At 39.2% G+C, this 17,099-nt stretch overlaps 2 protein-coding genes across 5 annotated transcripts in view; one reads left to right on the forward strand and one right to left on the reverse strand.

The window, feature by feature from the left end:
- Positions 1–5,289: 5,289 nt before the first annotated feature.
- Positions 5,290–8,205, forward strand: LOC114746206 (uncharacterized). Its single transcript, XM_028934416.1, has 2 exons — positions 5,290–5,610; positions 6,246–8,205. Exons 1-2 carry the CDS (start codon positions 5,511–5,513, stop codon positions 7,853–7,855), a joined length of 1,710 nt encoding a protein of 569 aa, XP_028790249.1. The 5' UTR covers positions 5,290–5,510; the 3' UTR covers positions 7,856–8,205.
- Positions 8,206–8,344: 139 nt separating this feature from the next.
- LOC114746203 (protein CHROMATIN REMODELING 20) overlaps positions 8,345–17,099 on the reverse strand; it is a 28,473-nt gene continuing 19,718 nt past the window's right edge. For 3 of the 4 annotated variants that reach the window (XM_028934409.1, XM_028934412.1, XM_028934411.1), the window contains 14 exons: positions 16,842–17,057; positions 16,095–16,214; positions 14,769–14,935; positions 14,304–14,445; positions 14,076–14,225; positions 13,935–13,990; positions 13,079–13,382; positions 12,775–12,913; positions 12,502–12,563; positions 12,086–12,312; positions 11,133–11,336; positions 10,434–10,512; positions 10,132–10,364; positions 8,345–9,053 (listed from right to left, as the gene is read on the reverse strand). In XM_028934409.1, the coding sequence (XP_028790242.1) occupies positions 8,669–9,053; positions 10,132–10,364; positions 10,434–10,512; positions 11,133–11,336; positions 12,086–12,312; positions 12,502–12,563; positions 12,775–12,913; positions 13,079–13,382; positions 13,935–13,990; positions 14,076–14,225; positions 14,304–14,445; positions 14,769–14,935; positions 16,095–16,214; positions 16,842–17,057 (2,484 nt within the window). In that variant the 3' untranslated portion in view covers positions 8,345–8,668. The remainder of the gene's footprint in view (positions 9,054–10,131; positions 10,365–10,433; positions 10,513–11,132; positions 11,337–12,085; positions 12,313–12,501; positions 12,564–12,774; positions 12,914–13,078; positions 13,383–13,934; positions 13,991–14,075; positions 14,226–14,303; positions 14,446–14,768; positions 14,936–16,094; positions 16,215–16,841; positions 17,058–17,099) is intronic. The other variant, XM_028934410.1, reaches the window with a different exon arrangement.

The raw sequence follows: 17,099 nt of genomic DNA on the forward strand, positions 1-17,099 counted from the left end.
TTACTAATTAAAGCGTAGGAGAATGGGGAATCTCACGCCATCAAACTTTCAAGCGAGGGTGGGAGTGAGCATACGATTTTGTCGTCTCTTGCTTTTCAGTGTAAAGAGTACATAGGAAGGAAGCAGCCAAGCCACTGAATTTTCGGAGACACGTCAGCCTCAGGGGAGTATTTTTCCATGGGGTCCCAGCAACGACGTAGAGGAATGAGTGTGCTCCCTTTCACCCTTTGTGGACCCCGGGTTTGTTTTTGGTCGGTTATTACTTATTAATAATTAATAATCGCCCCCGGCTTCTTTTTTTTTGGGGGAAAATGACAATAAAATATCACTTGAATTCCAAAAAGACAAATAAGGCACCTGAATAAGTAAAATGACAAATAGGGCACTGGGTACCAATCTGGAATTCATATTTTCGGCCAAAAGACCAAAATGCCCTGATGAAATGCGAGAAGACAGACGCTGAAAGTGAGAGAAAGGATAGAGGAAGACCGACGCTGATGAAATGCGGGAAGAAGGAAAGAAGAATGTTGGAAATGCTATTATTTTACTCCTTCGCATCACTATTCTGTAGAGATTGTTGATTTTGGTTGTGGGAAAGAGGATTTGTAGTGAGAGAGGGAGTGAACCGAAGCGGAAATCAGAAAACAATGGCAAGCAATTACGTAACATTATTGCTGTCATATGCCTGCTGGTTTTTGGTAAATCCCACTACGTGAATGGTAAATTTCACTATACATGTAGTTAATTATGAAAGTTAATAGTTCAATGTTTATTGTGACGTACTTCAAATGCACGTTCACTGAATGATTTATTTATGCTTATAAGTTGCCTTTCCGGTGAAAACAGGTTTACAAAACTCATTGAAGAAGTAGTCACTTTCACTATAAAAGTTGTAAATCCCAGTATATGTTTTGTAAAATTCAACGTGAAATTGTATTGGTTTTTACAAACAAGTTGCTCATCCCTTGAAAACATGTTGCAAAAGCCATTTAAGAAGTGGTCATTTTCACTATAAAAGTTGTAAATATCACTGTGTGTTTTGTAAAATTCAGCATGAAATTTTATTAATTTTTAGAAACAAGTTACTCATCCCCTGAAAAGAGGTTGCAAAACTCATTTAAGAAGTGGTAATTTTCACTACAAAAGTTGTAAATATCACTCTATGTTTTGTAAAATTCAGTATGGAATTTTATTGGTTTTTAGAAACAAGTTACCCATCCCCTGAAAACTGGTTGCAAAAGCCATTTAAGAAGTGGTCATTTTCACTATAAAAGTTGTAAATATCACTGTGTGTTTTGTAAAATTCAGTCTGGAATTTTATTGGTTTTTAGAAACAAGTTGTCCATCCCCTGAAAACTGGTTGCAAAAGCCATTTAAGAAGTGGTCATTTTCACTATAGTGGTTGTAAATTTCACTATACATGTAGTTAATTATGAATTTTACAAAATATATTGTGATTTACAACTTTTATAGTGAAAGTGACTACTTTGTTAATGGGTTTTGCAACATGTTTTCAGGAGATAAACAACTTGTTTGTAAAAACCAATAAAATTTCACGTTGAATTTTACAAAACATATACTGGGATTTACAACTTTTATAGTGAAAGTGACTACTTCTTCAATGGGTTTTGTAAACCTGTTTTCACCGGAAAGGCAACTTATAAGCATAAATAAATCATTCAGTGAACGTGCATTTGAAGTACGTCACAATAAATATTGAACTATTAACTTTCATAATTAACTACATGCATAGTGAAATTTACCATTTACGTAGTGGGATTTACCAAAAACCAGCACGCATATGACAGCAGTTACGTTACGTAATTGCTTGCCATAGTTTTTTGATTTTCGCTTCATCTTTCCCACAGGTTCATCTTTCCCACAGCTTTACATTCTCTGAAAATGGTTTTATGCAAAGAACAAAGACAGAACCAAAATTTTTTAGAGAAATGCTAGGCAATAACATTTTAAGCTGTGGGAACCCATCGAAAATCAGCGTCTTCCTCTCTCCTTCCTCTCTTCTTCCCGATTTCATCAGCGTCTTCCTCCTCTCTCCTTCCCGTATTTCATCAGTGTCTTCCTCTCTCCTTCCTCTCACTTTCAGACAGGGCATTTTGGTCTTTTAGCCAAAAATCTGAATTCCAGATTGGTACCCAGTCCCCTATATGTCATTTTGCTTATTCAGGTGCCTTATTTGTCTTTTTGAAATTCAGGTGGTATTTTATTGTCATTTTCCCTTTTTTTTGGGGCGTACGTACTTTAGTTGCGTCGCGTCGCGTCGCTTTGACCTTTTGAGACTTGGATGGGATCTTTAGGACAATGAATGCCGCTTTTGAGATGAGATCCAGTGTTCTTTTCTCTGCAATTTCGAAGATATCGCATCCAACCACAAACAATGCTCTAATAACGGCAGCTCTGCACTCAAAAGGATATGACCAAAATTGCCTGAATATTCCTCCCGCTCCCTAGCTAGTCTTAAAAGACTTGAACCTTTATCCTGCCGCCTGGAATTTTGAAGATAGGTGGAAGAGACAAAATAACGGACGCATACATTGAATTTGAAGCTGGGTGGTGGTGACAGGTGGCTGTCTGCCTCCCCATGACTTTGTCTGGCTAGAAGGTGGTGATTATGTACATGAGTATGCTTTATAGGTGCCATTAGCTAGGAATAGAATGGTTGGTATAGTTGAGTTTGAATCGTAACTACCAGACGGAGACTTGCGTAAGCAAAATACTAGTTTTGAACGGAGCTCTGGGTAGCATCAAGAAGGGCTGCGGCGGAGTAATGCAGAGAGAGGGATGGAGAATAAGAAGATGCAAAAGGCGTTAAGCGAGGAGTACTCAGATCATCAGATGGGACCGCTGTACGTGGGATGGCGGCCAAGGAGAAAACGTTTACTATGAAAGCCTCTCCCGTACAAGATGGGCTCCCTGAGGCTTACCAGTGGAGGGCCTGGGCCTGGGCCTGGGTTGGGCTTGGATCCCATTTCTCCACGCCCAACTTCCAAACAAAGAAGGAAAAGGGAAAAAATATAAAAATTAATGGCTGGGAGAAGGGAGCACGGAAGGAAGAGCAAAGACGCGGTATTGGTGGAGAGTGGAAGCTCCACTACGGTCTACGGATTATGCATTGTGGGCGTTCTTTATCCAGCTTAGCTTGACGTGACGTGACGGTCTGCCCTTTCGCTTCCTCCGTCTGCTTTGGCCTTTTACTCGTCAAATAAATGGAATATGATGCGGAATATTCCCCCGAGTCTTTTCCTCTCTTTGTCGGTCCCGCCAAATAAACCATTCAACGTCGCCATGCCCTGGTAATTTTGGCACGAGTATGTCAAATTAACCAAAAAAAAAGAAAGTTGTCCTTTAATCACCCAATTGCCAATAGGCATGGCTTGTTTTTACTAACCCCAACAACGGACATCGAAGTTGATGAAGCCGTCGCCTACCGCTTATGAATACAGAAATCAAATTTGGCGGCTCAACCAGATGGCTTCTTGTGAATGATAAAAGTTAACCAGCGGAAGCAAACAAAATCAGGATTCCAAAATGCATTTCCACAAAAAGGCCCCAGCGGACATTATCTCTCTCTTCTCATCAAACAAGGCCCAAATCCCCCCCAAAAAGAATAGCACCACATCAGACTTTTCGCACATGGCTAAAACTGGGAGACCTGGTTGACGGCGGGTGGAGCTTCTCTCCTCTGCCCCTGCCATTCACTACCCCTCCTCTACCCTTCAACGACGTCGCTTGGACTAGTTTAAGTTGTGCCTTTCATATCAGTTTCAAGTTCCGCGGCACTTCTTCGTTCTTTTTCGCGCGTCCTGTTCTTTTTCCCCCAGCAGCACCTCCGTTGTTCAGCCATCGAGCCAGACTTGACTGAATTTCACACATCCCGTTCATCTTCCTCTAGCAGCGCAGGAAAGTCGAATGTGCTGGTGGGAAAAATTTTCAGAGAAGAATTCTGGCAAGGGGGTCTATGGGTACTGCCTAAACTGTTCTACTCAGCATCAACAAGCATAAAAATCATATATCTCATGCACTCAAACCTCAAAGCAGCAAAGAATTTAAGGTCAAAGCAGCATTTTCCAGGATCCTGATAGATTATAGATTGTTCGGTGAAATAGCCAAACAATCATGCGTTTTTTTTTAAATAATACTGAATTCATTCAAAAGCTAAACAACAACAGCAAGAAGTCAGGTCCAGTTTCCTTCATAAAATTTATGTAGTTCTGCCATGAGAGCAAACATAAAATTTCCAAATCTTGCAACTAATTCCAACTAGTTTTCAGGTTTGGTACAAATGATTGTGTGAGAGACCCCTACTTAATCTCAAAGGAAATTGGAAACAGCATTACTCACATGGCTCTTTCTCTTCCACGTCCTCCTCGATCTTTATATACGTGTCACAATTTTTTATGGTAATAACAAGCCTTTTTATGACTTTTTTTTTTTAAAAAATTATTATCTAACTTGATCACCTATAGCGAGAGAGAGATAGAAACTTTGTCCAGTACCTTATATTGTCCTCAGGCGTCAAAAAAATACGAGAAGTTCATCAAAGCACGCAGCTTTTGCCTGAAAGTCTCATATGGCAATATAAAAATATCCACACTAAAATGTGATGGGATATGAAAAAAAATAATTATGATATTTCATACCCCATCAAAATGTGTGGCATCATTCATCAATATATCAGTATAGTGTTCTCACAACTGAAATAATCGTTCATGACCTCCTCAAAATTCTGCTCTTTTAAGCAAAATGTGGGCACAAGTAAAAGATTAAATATGAAGAAACACGAAATTACTTTTCCAGATGAAAAGGTGCGAGATTGTAGACTGACCCGAGCTCTTCCCCTATACAAACACGGCACCATAATAGAATGAATACAAGTGAAAATTAGCAAAAGAGCGCTCAAAAGAGGAAATTATCTTTCGAAGAAGTTGTAAAATGGTACATTGAAACAAAGCAAAACAGCACCCAGCCAATGTAACAGAGCACCTTATGCCGAGTCTACCTCTATGGATTCCAAAATTCAATCGAAGAGCTTGATTGAAGCTTTTAATAGGCGAGAGAGGAAGATGCCAGAAAGTTGCAGCTTTGGAGTTGCTCGCTTCACCTGGGCCATTAAGTGAAATCTGGGTGGGTCGTTGAAGAGCGGAGGCGCTGCCGGGGAAGAATGGGATGCCCGAAAGGAACGAAGAGGTGCGCGGAACTTGAAACTAATATGTGAAAGCATCATTTAAGTTAGTCAAAACGACGTCGTTCAAGTTAGGGGAGGCGTAGAGAATGGGGAGGGTAGAGGAGGGAAGCTGGACCAGTTGACGGCTAAGCTGGGAAGACAGGAAGGAGATAGTGACTGGTCCCTCTCTACAGAAACTCTCTGATGAAGGAGGAAGACCCTGTAGATTTAGAGCTCTTCCCCCGTTACTTTCAGAGACGAAAATCATTGGTGGAGGATAAAGTTGCGGACTTCGTCGGGCTTCAGGTTTAATGGATTGTATGTAAAGATGTTTTGGGGCAACTGTTTTTGCGGCGATTCTGCTTCTCACCTTCCCTCTCACCCTCAGCCCTTCTCCCTCCCTTCACCTCTTCCACCGTGGCCTCCAGGTTTCTGATTGTTGCTGTTATTTTTATTATTTCTATTCCCTTGCTCATCTCTCCCTTTTTTTTTTTTTTTTTCAAATACAGTTTTTTCTCTGCACACACAGCATCGATTACACTTATCAACTGCATTTTGCATGTACTTTATTAATCGTTATGCTTACCATGCAATATATTATTTTGCCGATGTTATCTGCCATCATAATTTCTAGATTCCCATTGTCAAGTTTCTTGGCTTCAGAAGGCGATTATCTCGTCTGTCGGAACGTATAATTGCCGGGCTTCCTTTTGTTTTGTTTTTTTTTTTTTGGGGGGTGGCGCCTCACCTTTGATGGATGTTGAATTACCTTTGAAAAACACTGATTCACCAATCTGATGTCTCAACTGGGATCATCCGAATTCTCTGCATCCGAAATTGCCAGGGTTTACTTTCCACTTTTGCTTGTAATGGTGGAAACAGCTAGCTCATATTATTGCCGATCAGCTAGTAGAATAAACGATTGAGGTCTAATTCGGGAAATCATTAGTCGATTCATTTCTCGATATCCATGTTTCTCTAACGCTGCAACCTTATCAAATGTTTTTGGTTTCATCATTTATTATATCATTCATTTCAACCTTTTCTGAACGATCTGGCTCAGGTGGTAGCTTTGCTAGTGGAAGAATATGCCTCGGAGAAATAGAAGTCTTGAGCATAGACAAATTTGAGAGAGTTTGGAGCTACGATGGCTTGCATGCGAGACCTGAGGGTGTTACTTTTTATAGACCCGTGGAGGTCCCCGATGGCTTTTCCTGCCTTGGTCACTATTGCCAGTCCAATGATCAGCCATTGAGAGGATATATTCTTGTAGCTCGTGAAGCCACTTCTTTTGAACTTCAAGCTAGTCATACCCGTGGCTCGTTGTTAGAATCTCCACCTCTGAAAAAGCCCCTAAACTACTCATTAATATGGAGCTCTGATTCACGACATGATGGATGTGGTTACTTTTGGTTGCCAAACCCTCCAATGGGATACAAAGCCATGGGTATTATGGTCACTACCAAACCAGAAGAACCTAGTCTTGAACAAGTTAGATGTGTGAGAGCTGATCTCACAGAAACCTGTGAGGTCAATGATGTATTATTAGCCGTTAATTCCAGGTTTTCAAGAATCCTTTTTCAGGTTTGTAATACAAGACCGAGGAAAAGAGGTTCGCTGGGAAGAGGTGTATCTGTCGGGACATTCTTCTGCAGCACCCACTTTGATCCCGAGCAAGAGATAGATATCTCATGCTTGAAGAATCTTGATTCCACCTTAAATGCAATGCCAAATCTCAACCAGATTCATGCACTTATTGAGCATTATGGGCCCACTGTATTCTTCCATCCTGATGAAATATATCTGCCATCATCAGTTCAATGGTTTTTCAAAAATGGAGCCCTTTTATATAAAGATGGCAGTGAGTGGGGAGAAGCCATAGATTACAAGGGCTCCAATTTACCTAGAGGAGGGACAAATGATGGTGCTTTTTGGATAGATTTACCTAGTGATGATGACAAAGCCAGAAATGATCTAAAAAGGGGGAACATTGAGAGTGCAGAACTCTATGTTCATGTAAAACCAGCTTTGGGAGGAACATTCGCTGATATTGCAATGTGGGTTTTCTGTCCATTCAATGGAGCTGTCACCATCAAAGTAGGATTTCTGAACATTGCAATGAAAAGGATAGGAGAGCATGTGGGGGATTGGGAACACTTCACGCTTCGCGTGAGCAATTTCACAGGAGAGCTATGGTCTGTTTTCTTCTCTCAGCATAGTGGGGGTGAATGGGTAAATGCGTTTAATTTGGAGTTTATAGAGGGGAATAAACCAATCGTTTATTCATCAAAAAATGGGCACGCTAGCTTCCCTCATCCAGGGACTTACCTTCAGGGATCATCCAAACTTGGAATTGGAGTGCGTAATGATGCAGGTAGAAGCAATCACTTTGTGGATTCAAGCATCAAATATCAGATTGTTGCAGCTGAGCATCTGGGTGATGAGGCCATTGAAGAGCCATCTTGGTTGCAGTACATGAGAGAGTGGGGTCCTACCATCCTTTACGATTCACGTTCTGAAATCAAAAAGATGATCGATCTGCTTCCGTTGTTTGTCAGATTTTCATTGAAGAACATTGTTGAACTGTTTCCAACAGAGCTTTACTGTGAGGAGGGGCCAACTGGTCCAAAGGAAAAGGCTAATTGGTTAGGAGATGAAATATGCTTCACTTGACTATCACCGCATCACGGATACATTTTCAGACTACCTATGCCTCAGATTGTTGTTGTAAGTTATAGATACGGTTCTTGTGGGCATAAAAGTTATGAAACCCGTTGAGAGGTTGCTAGGAATATCCAATGCAACATAAACAGAAATACTAAATGCGAAAATTTGCCATGGAGGCGAGGGCATCTGTGAAGTAGGCGGGGGAGTGTAATGAGACTATCAGGATATGGTGAAGGAATATTGAGAATGTAAATAAATTATATATCGTCATGATTCGAGCACTTGTCTGTAATCCAAGTATTCCAAGATGGTTTTACATATCTAGTTTAAATGAAAGACAAGGCTTCAATTTATAATTGAAGTCTTTATTGGCTCTTTCTGTTCACCTAGGGTAGAGTTGGGTTTCACCGAGACAATACCGCGAATTTGCTCGTTGGTCATGTGCGGTTCCAAACACCCCCAAAAAAAAAATCATTCAAAAATCTCAAAATTCTGTAAGGTATCATAAATTTCCATGATGAACCCAAAATGAAAAATAGATCAGCAACTGTAATCAAACTGTATAAGGTTTCATTTACATTAGGCATGACTCGCTGTAGACGAGTTAACCTTCAAGCCACGCCAGCAATTAGAAGATAGTCCCACAGAACATGAGCGTAACCATACAATTTCTTCAAAAAGATTTTGAACATGAAGCCCAATCCATTTACAGCTATAAATATTACAAAAGAATATATATTGACCTCGGGACATTAAACATTTACAACAAACAGATGCATTGGTTAGTTAAAATATCAACGGATAAAATTATATCATCCTTCACCTTATTGCTCTTCCATCTCTGTACTTCAAGTCCTCCCATCTGATCTCTTGGGCGCATTCCCCACAGACCGTACTGCAACCAAATTTAGTGCCTTGACTTCTAAGCGTCAGCAAGTGTGAAAGGTTGGTGCATTTGCGGGTCACAAAACGGCTCCTCACCCTTGTTGGTGAAAGGCTGCGGGATTTTGATGCAGGGGGTGCATTATTCGGCTCTTGGGGCTTTTGAACAGGCAGAGATTCACCCAGTGGTACTCTCTGCACTTCCTCCCATTCTAACGTTTTCCGGTATACTTCCCAAGCCATGTCTTGCTCCTCTTTTGATAGCTTTTCTTCTTCATTTTCTTGCAACAAGGTTTCGTGTTCATGATAATTGGCAATCCACCTTTCAAAATATCACATCAGATGACGTCAGATGCCCAGATAAGTCTCTGTCTCTACATAATACTGCTACTACAGATACAAACTTGTTCAGCTTAACTGTCCAAGCCTAATAAGAAAATTACCATATTGATATCTCTAATTTATCACTGCCATCAACTCAGTTCTTACAAGTTAATTACCATCACAATATACGAATGTTTTAAAGCGTACGTCAAATAAGTCCTGATGCGATGATCGTCAACTAAATGTCAAAAGAGCTGCCCATGTCGCCCCAAATATGCTCAGTATGAAAGTTATTAACTGAATTTGGCACCCTATCTAGCATTTCGATCAATATATTCTAAAAAATCATCACCGGTATAAGCCAGCTTAGAAGACAATGTTTTGGTGGTATAAGCTCAGCTGCATATAGACTCCTTGGATTTATATGTTACTGAAAAATGAAAATCCAGCTTATTAACTAATTCGCTGTTGCTTGTAAAAGCTGTACCTAGCAGCAGAGGATATATCTTTGTGGTATGTACTCTCGCGAGAAACAGATTCAGATAAAAGGAAAGAAAATGGAAGCACTCTAATCTCTCACTCACAGCAAGAATCTTGCCACAAATAAGAGAATAGCCCAAGAGAATCTCTGAAATAATTGCACTGAAATATTATTTGTCTCACTCCTTGCTAAACAGGGGAGCTCACACACACACATAATGACTCTGCTAACAAGAAAACAACTGACTCTCCCTACAATCTCATGATAACAATGAAATAGGAAATATGGAAAGACTCATCCTGATTCATGACTAACTAACTAGCTCACTTATTCTGCTAACGGACTCCATAAACATAAAAACTGAATTAAATAAAATGAGACCAGGTCAGCTTGTTAAACTGAATCCCTCTTATGTCACCTCTGATAAGTCACGCCCCACTTATTGGAAGTCTTATCACTTTGCGTGGCAAAATTTTGAGAATTTATGTAAAGAAAAATCCCACTCAATTATAATTTATTTGTTTCAGATCAAGCCAAACATACTTAATCATAACAAAACAATGAAATATAATAGCTGCAAGTCCAGAAAACCTACTTGGGATGATGCTTGCTAAGTAAGCTTTCCATTAGCTTATCGGAATGGCTGGTTCCATTTGAATGTGGGATCGTTTGTTCCAATGAATGCCCATTCTCTTGGCTCAGTTCAGCCAACGTCTCAGGGTTTTCATCATCACCAAACTCAAAGAGATGTAACATCTCTTCTTTAGATATAGTCCTGTACACTTGCTGTCTGTCAACCACTCTAGCAGCAAGCCCCTCCTTTGTTACCTATACGGACCATTTCACTGTCATTAGAATGTCACAAACATCCATAGAAGGCAAATCACATTCCGTTACCTGGCGCTTATATATTTTCTCTTCCATAGTTCCATGAGCCAGCAATCGGTAAGCAAACACAGGCTTTCTCTGGCCATACCTGCAACATGGAAAAGATTTCCAAGCATGACCTTGATCAACTGATAGAACACTAAACTTTTGTGAATAACCAAATTGTATGAACCTTAGTGCGTAGTTTGATTGAAGAAAATCATATACCTATCGCCTTATTAATAGAAACCAGCACACTTGTTATATTTTGATCAAGGTACATGATAGTAAAGATATAAAGAACTGCATTTAAGATTTTTCCTTTAAAGATTCCTTTCCATAATGAAACCATACAAATTATTCTGAGCCAAGTCACTAGTAAAGATAAGCCGCCATGATTATCATAACACTCATTCACAAAGGTTTGCCATCTTTTTCCTCCTTTGTCATGCCAGGCCGCTGCCACTAAGCATGCTTGTTGGAAGTTGGAATCAAAATCCCCGATTGAAATTGGGATTTTTGAACTTTGAATGGTGAAATTAGTTGTATTTTTTTAAAATTCTAATTCTTTGTAGAATGATGAAATTAATTGATGATGAAAACATAAAAGAAACGTTGAAAGAGATAGAGGTTGCCTGAATGCAACAACAGAGGAAGAAGAAAGAATTGATGCTTCTGGTCATGCCACAAGGAAGATTAATATCTTATATACAAAAGTCTCTAGCTCACCTCCAAGCTCGATAGATGGCCTGGAGATCGTATGTTGGATTCCAAGAACCATCAACTATAACAACACGATTAGCTGCATGGAGATTAATACCCAAAGAACCAGCCCTTGTTGAAATAAGGGAGCACTTCACTCTATTATTGGAAGGCTCATTAAACCTCTCAACCAGCTTCTGCCTTTCAGAGCTCTCAGTCCTTCCATCCAGCCTGGAGATTAACAACAGGATTAAAAATAATACCCAAAATAGGGTCTATCCAATTTGCAAGTATTCATCATAAAGCTCCCATAGCAGTCAACTGAGATAAACTGTTGCAGGAAATAATTAACTTATGGTTAAAACTAATGAAAGTGTTGAGAATATCAGGAAGTCTCAATTAGACAGACACTGTACTGCAAACTGGGCAAGATAAAACAAGGAGAAATTTTCTGTGCGCGCAAGAACAGTTTATTTAAAAATAGCACATAAGGGCATACTGCTTTGCTGAGATCTCAACAACCAGAAAGAGAAAATACAGTACAACTAGCAAGAGATCTCAGTTATCATAATGCATGAACTCGCACATTTTATTACAAAACAACATCAACACAAATATATACTGTGAGAATATTTGTATAAGTAGTCTGAACAGAAGCTTTAAGCCTATATCCTATGGTGCTCCTTCAAAGACTATATTTAGGAGAGCATTGCCTAATGAAAAATTAAAGTCCAAATGGAAAATACAAAGGATCGTGTGAGACAATGACATAAAGAAAGAAATGGATTAGATGAACTATCAAGACTGAAATCTAAAAACGTAGCTGCAACTACCACAGAAAAAGATAGAAATAAACCCACACATTGAAGGATGCAAGCAAAGTGAAAATCCCAGCAGCATATCGTGGATTGGTAAAACAAAGCCACATCAAAAGACTGACAAGACTGGCAAGTTAGACAGACTAAAAGAACTGAACACACCTATACCAGTCTTTTCCCTTCTTCCAAAATTTGCCATGTTTGCCTCGTCGAAGTAATCTTGATAGATAAAGTTCTATGAGGTCTAGTGTTGGTATGCTCTGGCTGAAAACCAACACCTTGTCACCCACATCAGAACTCATGGTTAGTATGTCCAGAAGCAAAACCATTTTGCCACTGTAATCAAGTTCTTTATAATTTTTCTCATGCAGAAGATCGTTCCACCAACCCTGAAAAGTGATATGGAGCACCAACATTGAGACGACGTTGTTAAAAACATAATGAAAGGATATTTTTAAGCCAATGATGGGGACAGAATGCAATACAAAATGGTAACCAAGCAACTACGCATTTCATTTATATCTTGACGTATTGGGACTAGAACAGGATTTATCAGCTGAAACTTTTTCCTGTCATACCTTTAGAAAAAAGCCATTCTCATCTTTCCTCCGCAGAAACTCATTTGCACATCCAACCTTCTCTGTAAGGCAGGGAGTTGTCAAATGTGGCAAAACAAGCATACATGAGCATATGAATAGTATATGATATAGAGTTCCATCAGATGTATATCATGTCAAGAAAGATAGGTGATTGAGAAATGAGAAAAGAAATAAGGTTCCAACCAAACACATATCTGTTCACTAATTGATAGTTATTGGTGTATGCACACATGCTGCACTAATTAAGGTTACCTCCTCCAACAGGCACGCTATAGTCAGAATTTTCGTCACTAGAGCTGTCATCCACAAGAAAATTCTCAACAGCATCTTCTTGTCTAACATAATCCTTGTCTTCTTTTGTCAATTGCAAGATCCCGGGATGGTTCCATATCTACTACATACAATAAACTGTGTCACCATACACAGGGAGAAAACAGGAAGCAACCATAACATAGCAAATGCAAGAGACTTGCTTAAGGGAAATATATTGATGAGTAATGACAATGCTTTGCCAATTAAACCATATGCCAAATAATACAACGAGACACACACATACCTGAGCTAACGCCTGGTACCCAACAAAAAAACATCTCTTTCTCATTTTTTCATTAGAAGCCCGGTCATTTGTGAATCCATGCACATCGAGAAATCTCTTGTACAGTTTTCTCTGCAGAGGAGAAAGCTTGACGCTTATCACAAAGACAGTTTTTGGAGGCAAATCATTCTTCACCACACTCATGTCCATTCGTTGAACAAAGCCTTTTAATTGTTCATAGAGGATGTGAGACCTTTGGTTCATAATCTTCACATCATCCAGTGTAGAATTAGTATGTTGACCATTCTCTATAGGATTTTGGAAGCTGCACATAAAGAAAGAATTGTCAAAGATATTCATATGCTAAAATACTATGTTAGTATCACTGTTGTAAACTTAGAAAAATACATGGAAGAGGGAAAGATGCTTTTGTTAGCCAGAGCTTTGACTGGGAGACTTCTACTATTTTGGAGAAACAAATAGAATAAGCTAACCATAGGGGTGCTGTCATCAAATTTGGGTCTTTAAATCTTCCCTTCGGTTGAAGAGGAGAGGCGGAGAAGAATTTTGAGAAGTGCGGCTGAGGCCTTTGGATGGACAGAGCTAATCCTCTCAAAAGATTGGTAAACTTGTTATGTGTCTGTGTCCTAGAGTTCCTCTCCTTTGTGTTGTCTTTTATGAGAGTTGTGTCTGAGTGTATTGCATGTTTTGTTTGCCATGTGTTGTAGTCATCTTTTATGCAGTAAAAGCATTATTAATAAGTATTCCCATTCTTTGCTGTTTACTTCTGATTTTTAGTCTTGTAAAAGTTTGTTTAGAAGAGGGTCCTATCCTATCATACTATAACAATCAGATAGATGAGTGAAGAAAGACTTACCGATTCCTAAATTCATGACTGCTTCCAAGAAAACCTTCTCTTACAAAATCAACCATCTGATTCAGATATAATGCTGATGGGTCAAACAATAAGTACAAGGACTCAATAGTTGTCCAAGTTGTAACATCCGTGAAAACTTACACAATAATACTCCATGAGATTGTTCTGAAGAGGTGATCCAGTCAGGGCAATTCTCCTATGGCATTTTACCTGTTTCAAGGCTTGAGTTATGCCAGCCTTTATATTCTTTATCATATGCGCTTCATCACAAACAAGTATGTCTGGTCCATCCTTCAGTAGCAAGCAAATATCGTCAAATGAATGCAAATGATAATCACGTGCAACAACAGAACCAGCACACTGTGCTACCTGCAAAGCACGGCAAATTTCTCGAGCTGTGTGTCGATCTCTCACATGCTTTCCAAAAGATAAATTTCGAAAAGCAGTATAGCCAATCAGAAATATGCCACCTTTGTTTCTCCATTTTGCAAGTATTTCTGCTCTCCTATCCCTGGCAAAAGGCAAATTAAGTTGGGAACAAAATGACTTCACCAATGAGTAGAAAATGTGTGCAAAAAATGTGATCAATAGCAACCATGGAAAAAAAAAATGTTGCACTGATTGAAAAAGGCAAATTTAGAGTGGTAGAAGCAAGTTCAGTGTTCAGTGGAACGATCCTTATTATTAAGTTTTGAGTGTTGCCAAGCTACTAAATCAGTTTCAGAGTTTCATATACAGGATCGTAATGTATATGTGTCAAACGTCTATGAATATGCTCTGCTGGGACTGTTTTGGATCTTATTGAATCTAATAGAAATATAAAAATAAGCAGACCTTGATACATCTTCCAGCATGAAGACCCTGAGTGGTTTTAGTTCTGATGGCCTCCATTTGATAAACTCCTGCCGCCAATTGTGCAGCACATTGACTGGCGTGACAATAAGTGCAGTTCTTAACCCCAGGTCAGTGGTTCTCATTGCTGTGTACAAGAAAGCTATCACCTAAAATGGCCAACCAATCAGACCAAAACCATTAACCAGCAAAAATGTAAATGCATAATGTTATTTATGATTTGATATATCACTGATTGTAAATAATTAGGATGATTACGATTGATTAGTTTGCATGGATTAGGATAATTATAATTGGTTAGGGTGATTTAAATTTGTACTTATTGGCCATTATTTCCTTGCCTTGCACATCTAACATAAATAAAAATGCACATGTAAGTCAGAATTCACCAAGTTTCCGTTCTCATTTATGCTCTTTCCTTCCATGGTATGAGAACTACTAGTGACTGTCCATCATTCTTATAATTGATTGCCCTCTTCCCTTCTTTTCTCGCACCCACCACCTCATTGTGCAGTCTTATTTTTAAAGCTCAAGCTGTGCCATCAATGTCAGATGCTGCCGAGGAGTCATCTGCCATTGACTGGAGTTCCAGCAGCCACCTCACAGACCTACACATGCCACCTAACAAATATGCGCCAACAAGTGACAGCACAAGGGACACACACTTTGGCTTCTTGTTGTCCAAACTTGCTTATAAACCTTTGATCTACCTAGTCCAACCCCTCAAAATCCATGATTGGTCCTTGTTCATTTCGTTTCGTGACAATTTTTGTAGCTGTCCAGCCCTATTTCTGTTGTGTCCAGTCTCTGTTCAATGCTCACAAGGTTCTTTCTTTCCTACTAAATTCTTTTTGTAGCTGCCCTGGTGCAGCATATTGGTTCTCAAAGTGGCCTCTTAGGTCTCAAAAGTTGGCATTTTTCTCACCTATTGTAAAGGAGCTCCCATCACAGCTCTAAAAAGTTGGATTACCCTAACATTGGCTGACCTCTTTACCACTTGATGCAAGTTCAATTTAAATACCAAAAAAAAAAAGGTAAATTACAATGAATGTAACATTGCAAAAGCTAAGAACAAGATTCTTCAAATAATAAAGTGAAAATAAAATATTGTACAAAAGAAAAAGAGAAGAAAATAAATTACATAAACAATGTATACGTATACTCAGATGCAAGTGCAGTAAAGGCTCTCAAAATAAAATATAAATCCGTCACTGAGCAGCCACCCAGATGGTCGTGCAATTTTAACAGAACTAGAATTTATTCTTTAATTGTATGCACATATTAAAAGCTCCTGAATGAATAAAATACCTGAAAGGTTTTACCAAGGCCCATTGTATGAGCGAGGATACAACCAAGACCTTTATCCCCGGACTTGACTTTTCTGATTGACTGTATTATATTCTCCCACATAAATCTTATTCCTGCAATCTGCAATTGAGAAGTGAATGCTGAGTAGATGGTAGGAAAGACAAGCCAAAACAAATCCAGGTAAAAGCATTGGAGATGCTTAAGGAGGAGGCAATGCAAAAGGGCAGCACCATCACCAAAGCACATGATGCCAGGTGAGGATACGGATCATTCCTACTCCTAATACGCGTCATAACTAAACTTGTAATCGCTTCCAGCTATATCAACACATTAAGGCATGTCAGCTTCCAAGATTATAATTGACAAGGACCAAGGTAAAATGGATGCCTATGGGGCTGTTTGGTGGGCTGAAAATTGGGGGGATAGAAATGAGAGTTTGTGTGTTTTATTCTTTCTTTTTTTTCTTTTCTTATTCATCAATTTTCCTTCCCTTCCTTTGCATATAAAAAATGTCCATGCCAGAAATTTTCTCAGACTCTACAATGCACGAGGACCCATCTAGTTGTTTTCTTATAAGATTTGGTATCCATTACCGAAAAAAGGAAAAGAAAGAAAAGAAAAAAGTTGCAAAGGATCTTGGTGAGGACAAGCATAAACAAAAGTCAAAACCAGAAGGCACAACGGAAAAAATACACAGGAAATAAACATATTAACCAAACTCAGAAAGTGCAAACACATAATATAAACCTGATGAGTTTTCAGTTTAGCTGATATACTAGGAGGAATTCTGACAGCTTCTTCACCTTTTTCCCTCACAACATTTACTACATAGCCTGTTAATGCGTCACCAAGGACTTCAGAACTTGCACCTTCTGATAAATTCCCCTTATACCCAGAAGAGCCCATGATGTTAGATGAGGCAGAAAACTGCACTCGCAAAGACTCCAAACGTTCCTGACGCTCCTATAATGACGGAAAGAATGATAAGCAATCAAGAAGACAGAA

The sequence above is a fragment of the Neltuma alba genome, unplaced genomic scaffold, assembly GCF_004799145.2.
Source record: "Neltuma alba isolate B1F8T4 unplaced genomic scaffold, ASM479914v2 tig00004928_pilon, whole genome shotgun sequence".
Classification (NCBI taxonomy): Eukaryota; Viridiplantae; Streptophyta; class Magnoliopsida; order Fabales; family Fabaceae; genus Neltuma; species Neltuma alba.

Bases quoted from the DNA above. Each gene is read 5' to 3' on its own strand.
- LOC114746206 (XM_028934416.1), top strand. From the start codon at position 5,511: ATGTTTTGGGGCAACTGTTTTTGCGGCGATTCTGCTTCTCACCTTCCC. The intron at 5,611-6,245 runs GTTTCTGATTGT...GATCTGGCTCAG, and splicing joins TCTTCCACCGTGGCCTCCAG to GTGGTAGCTTTGCTAGTGGA.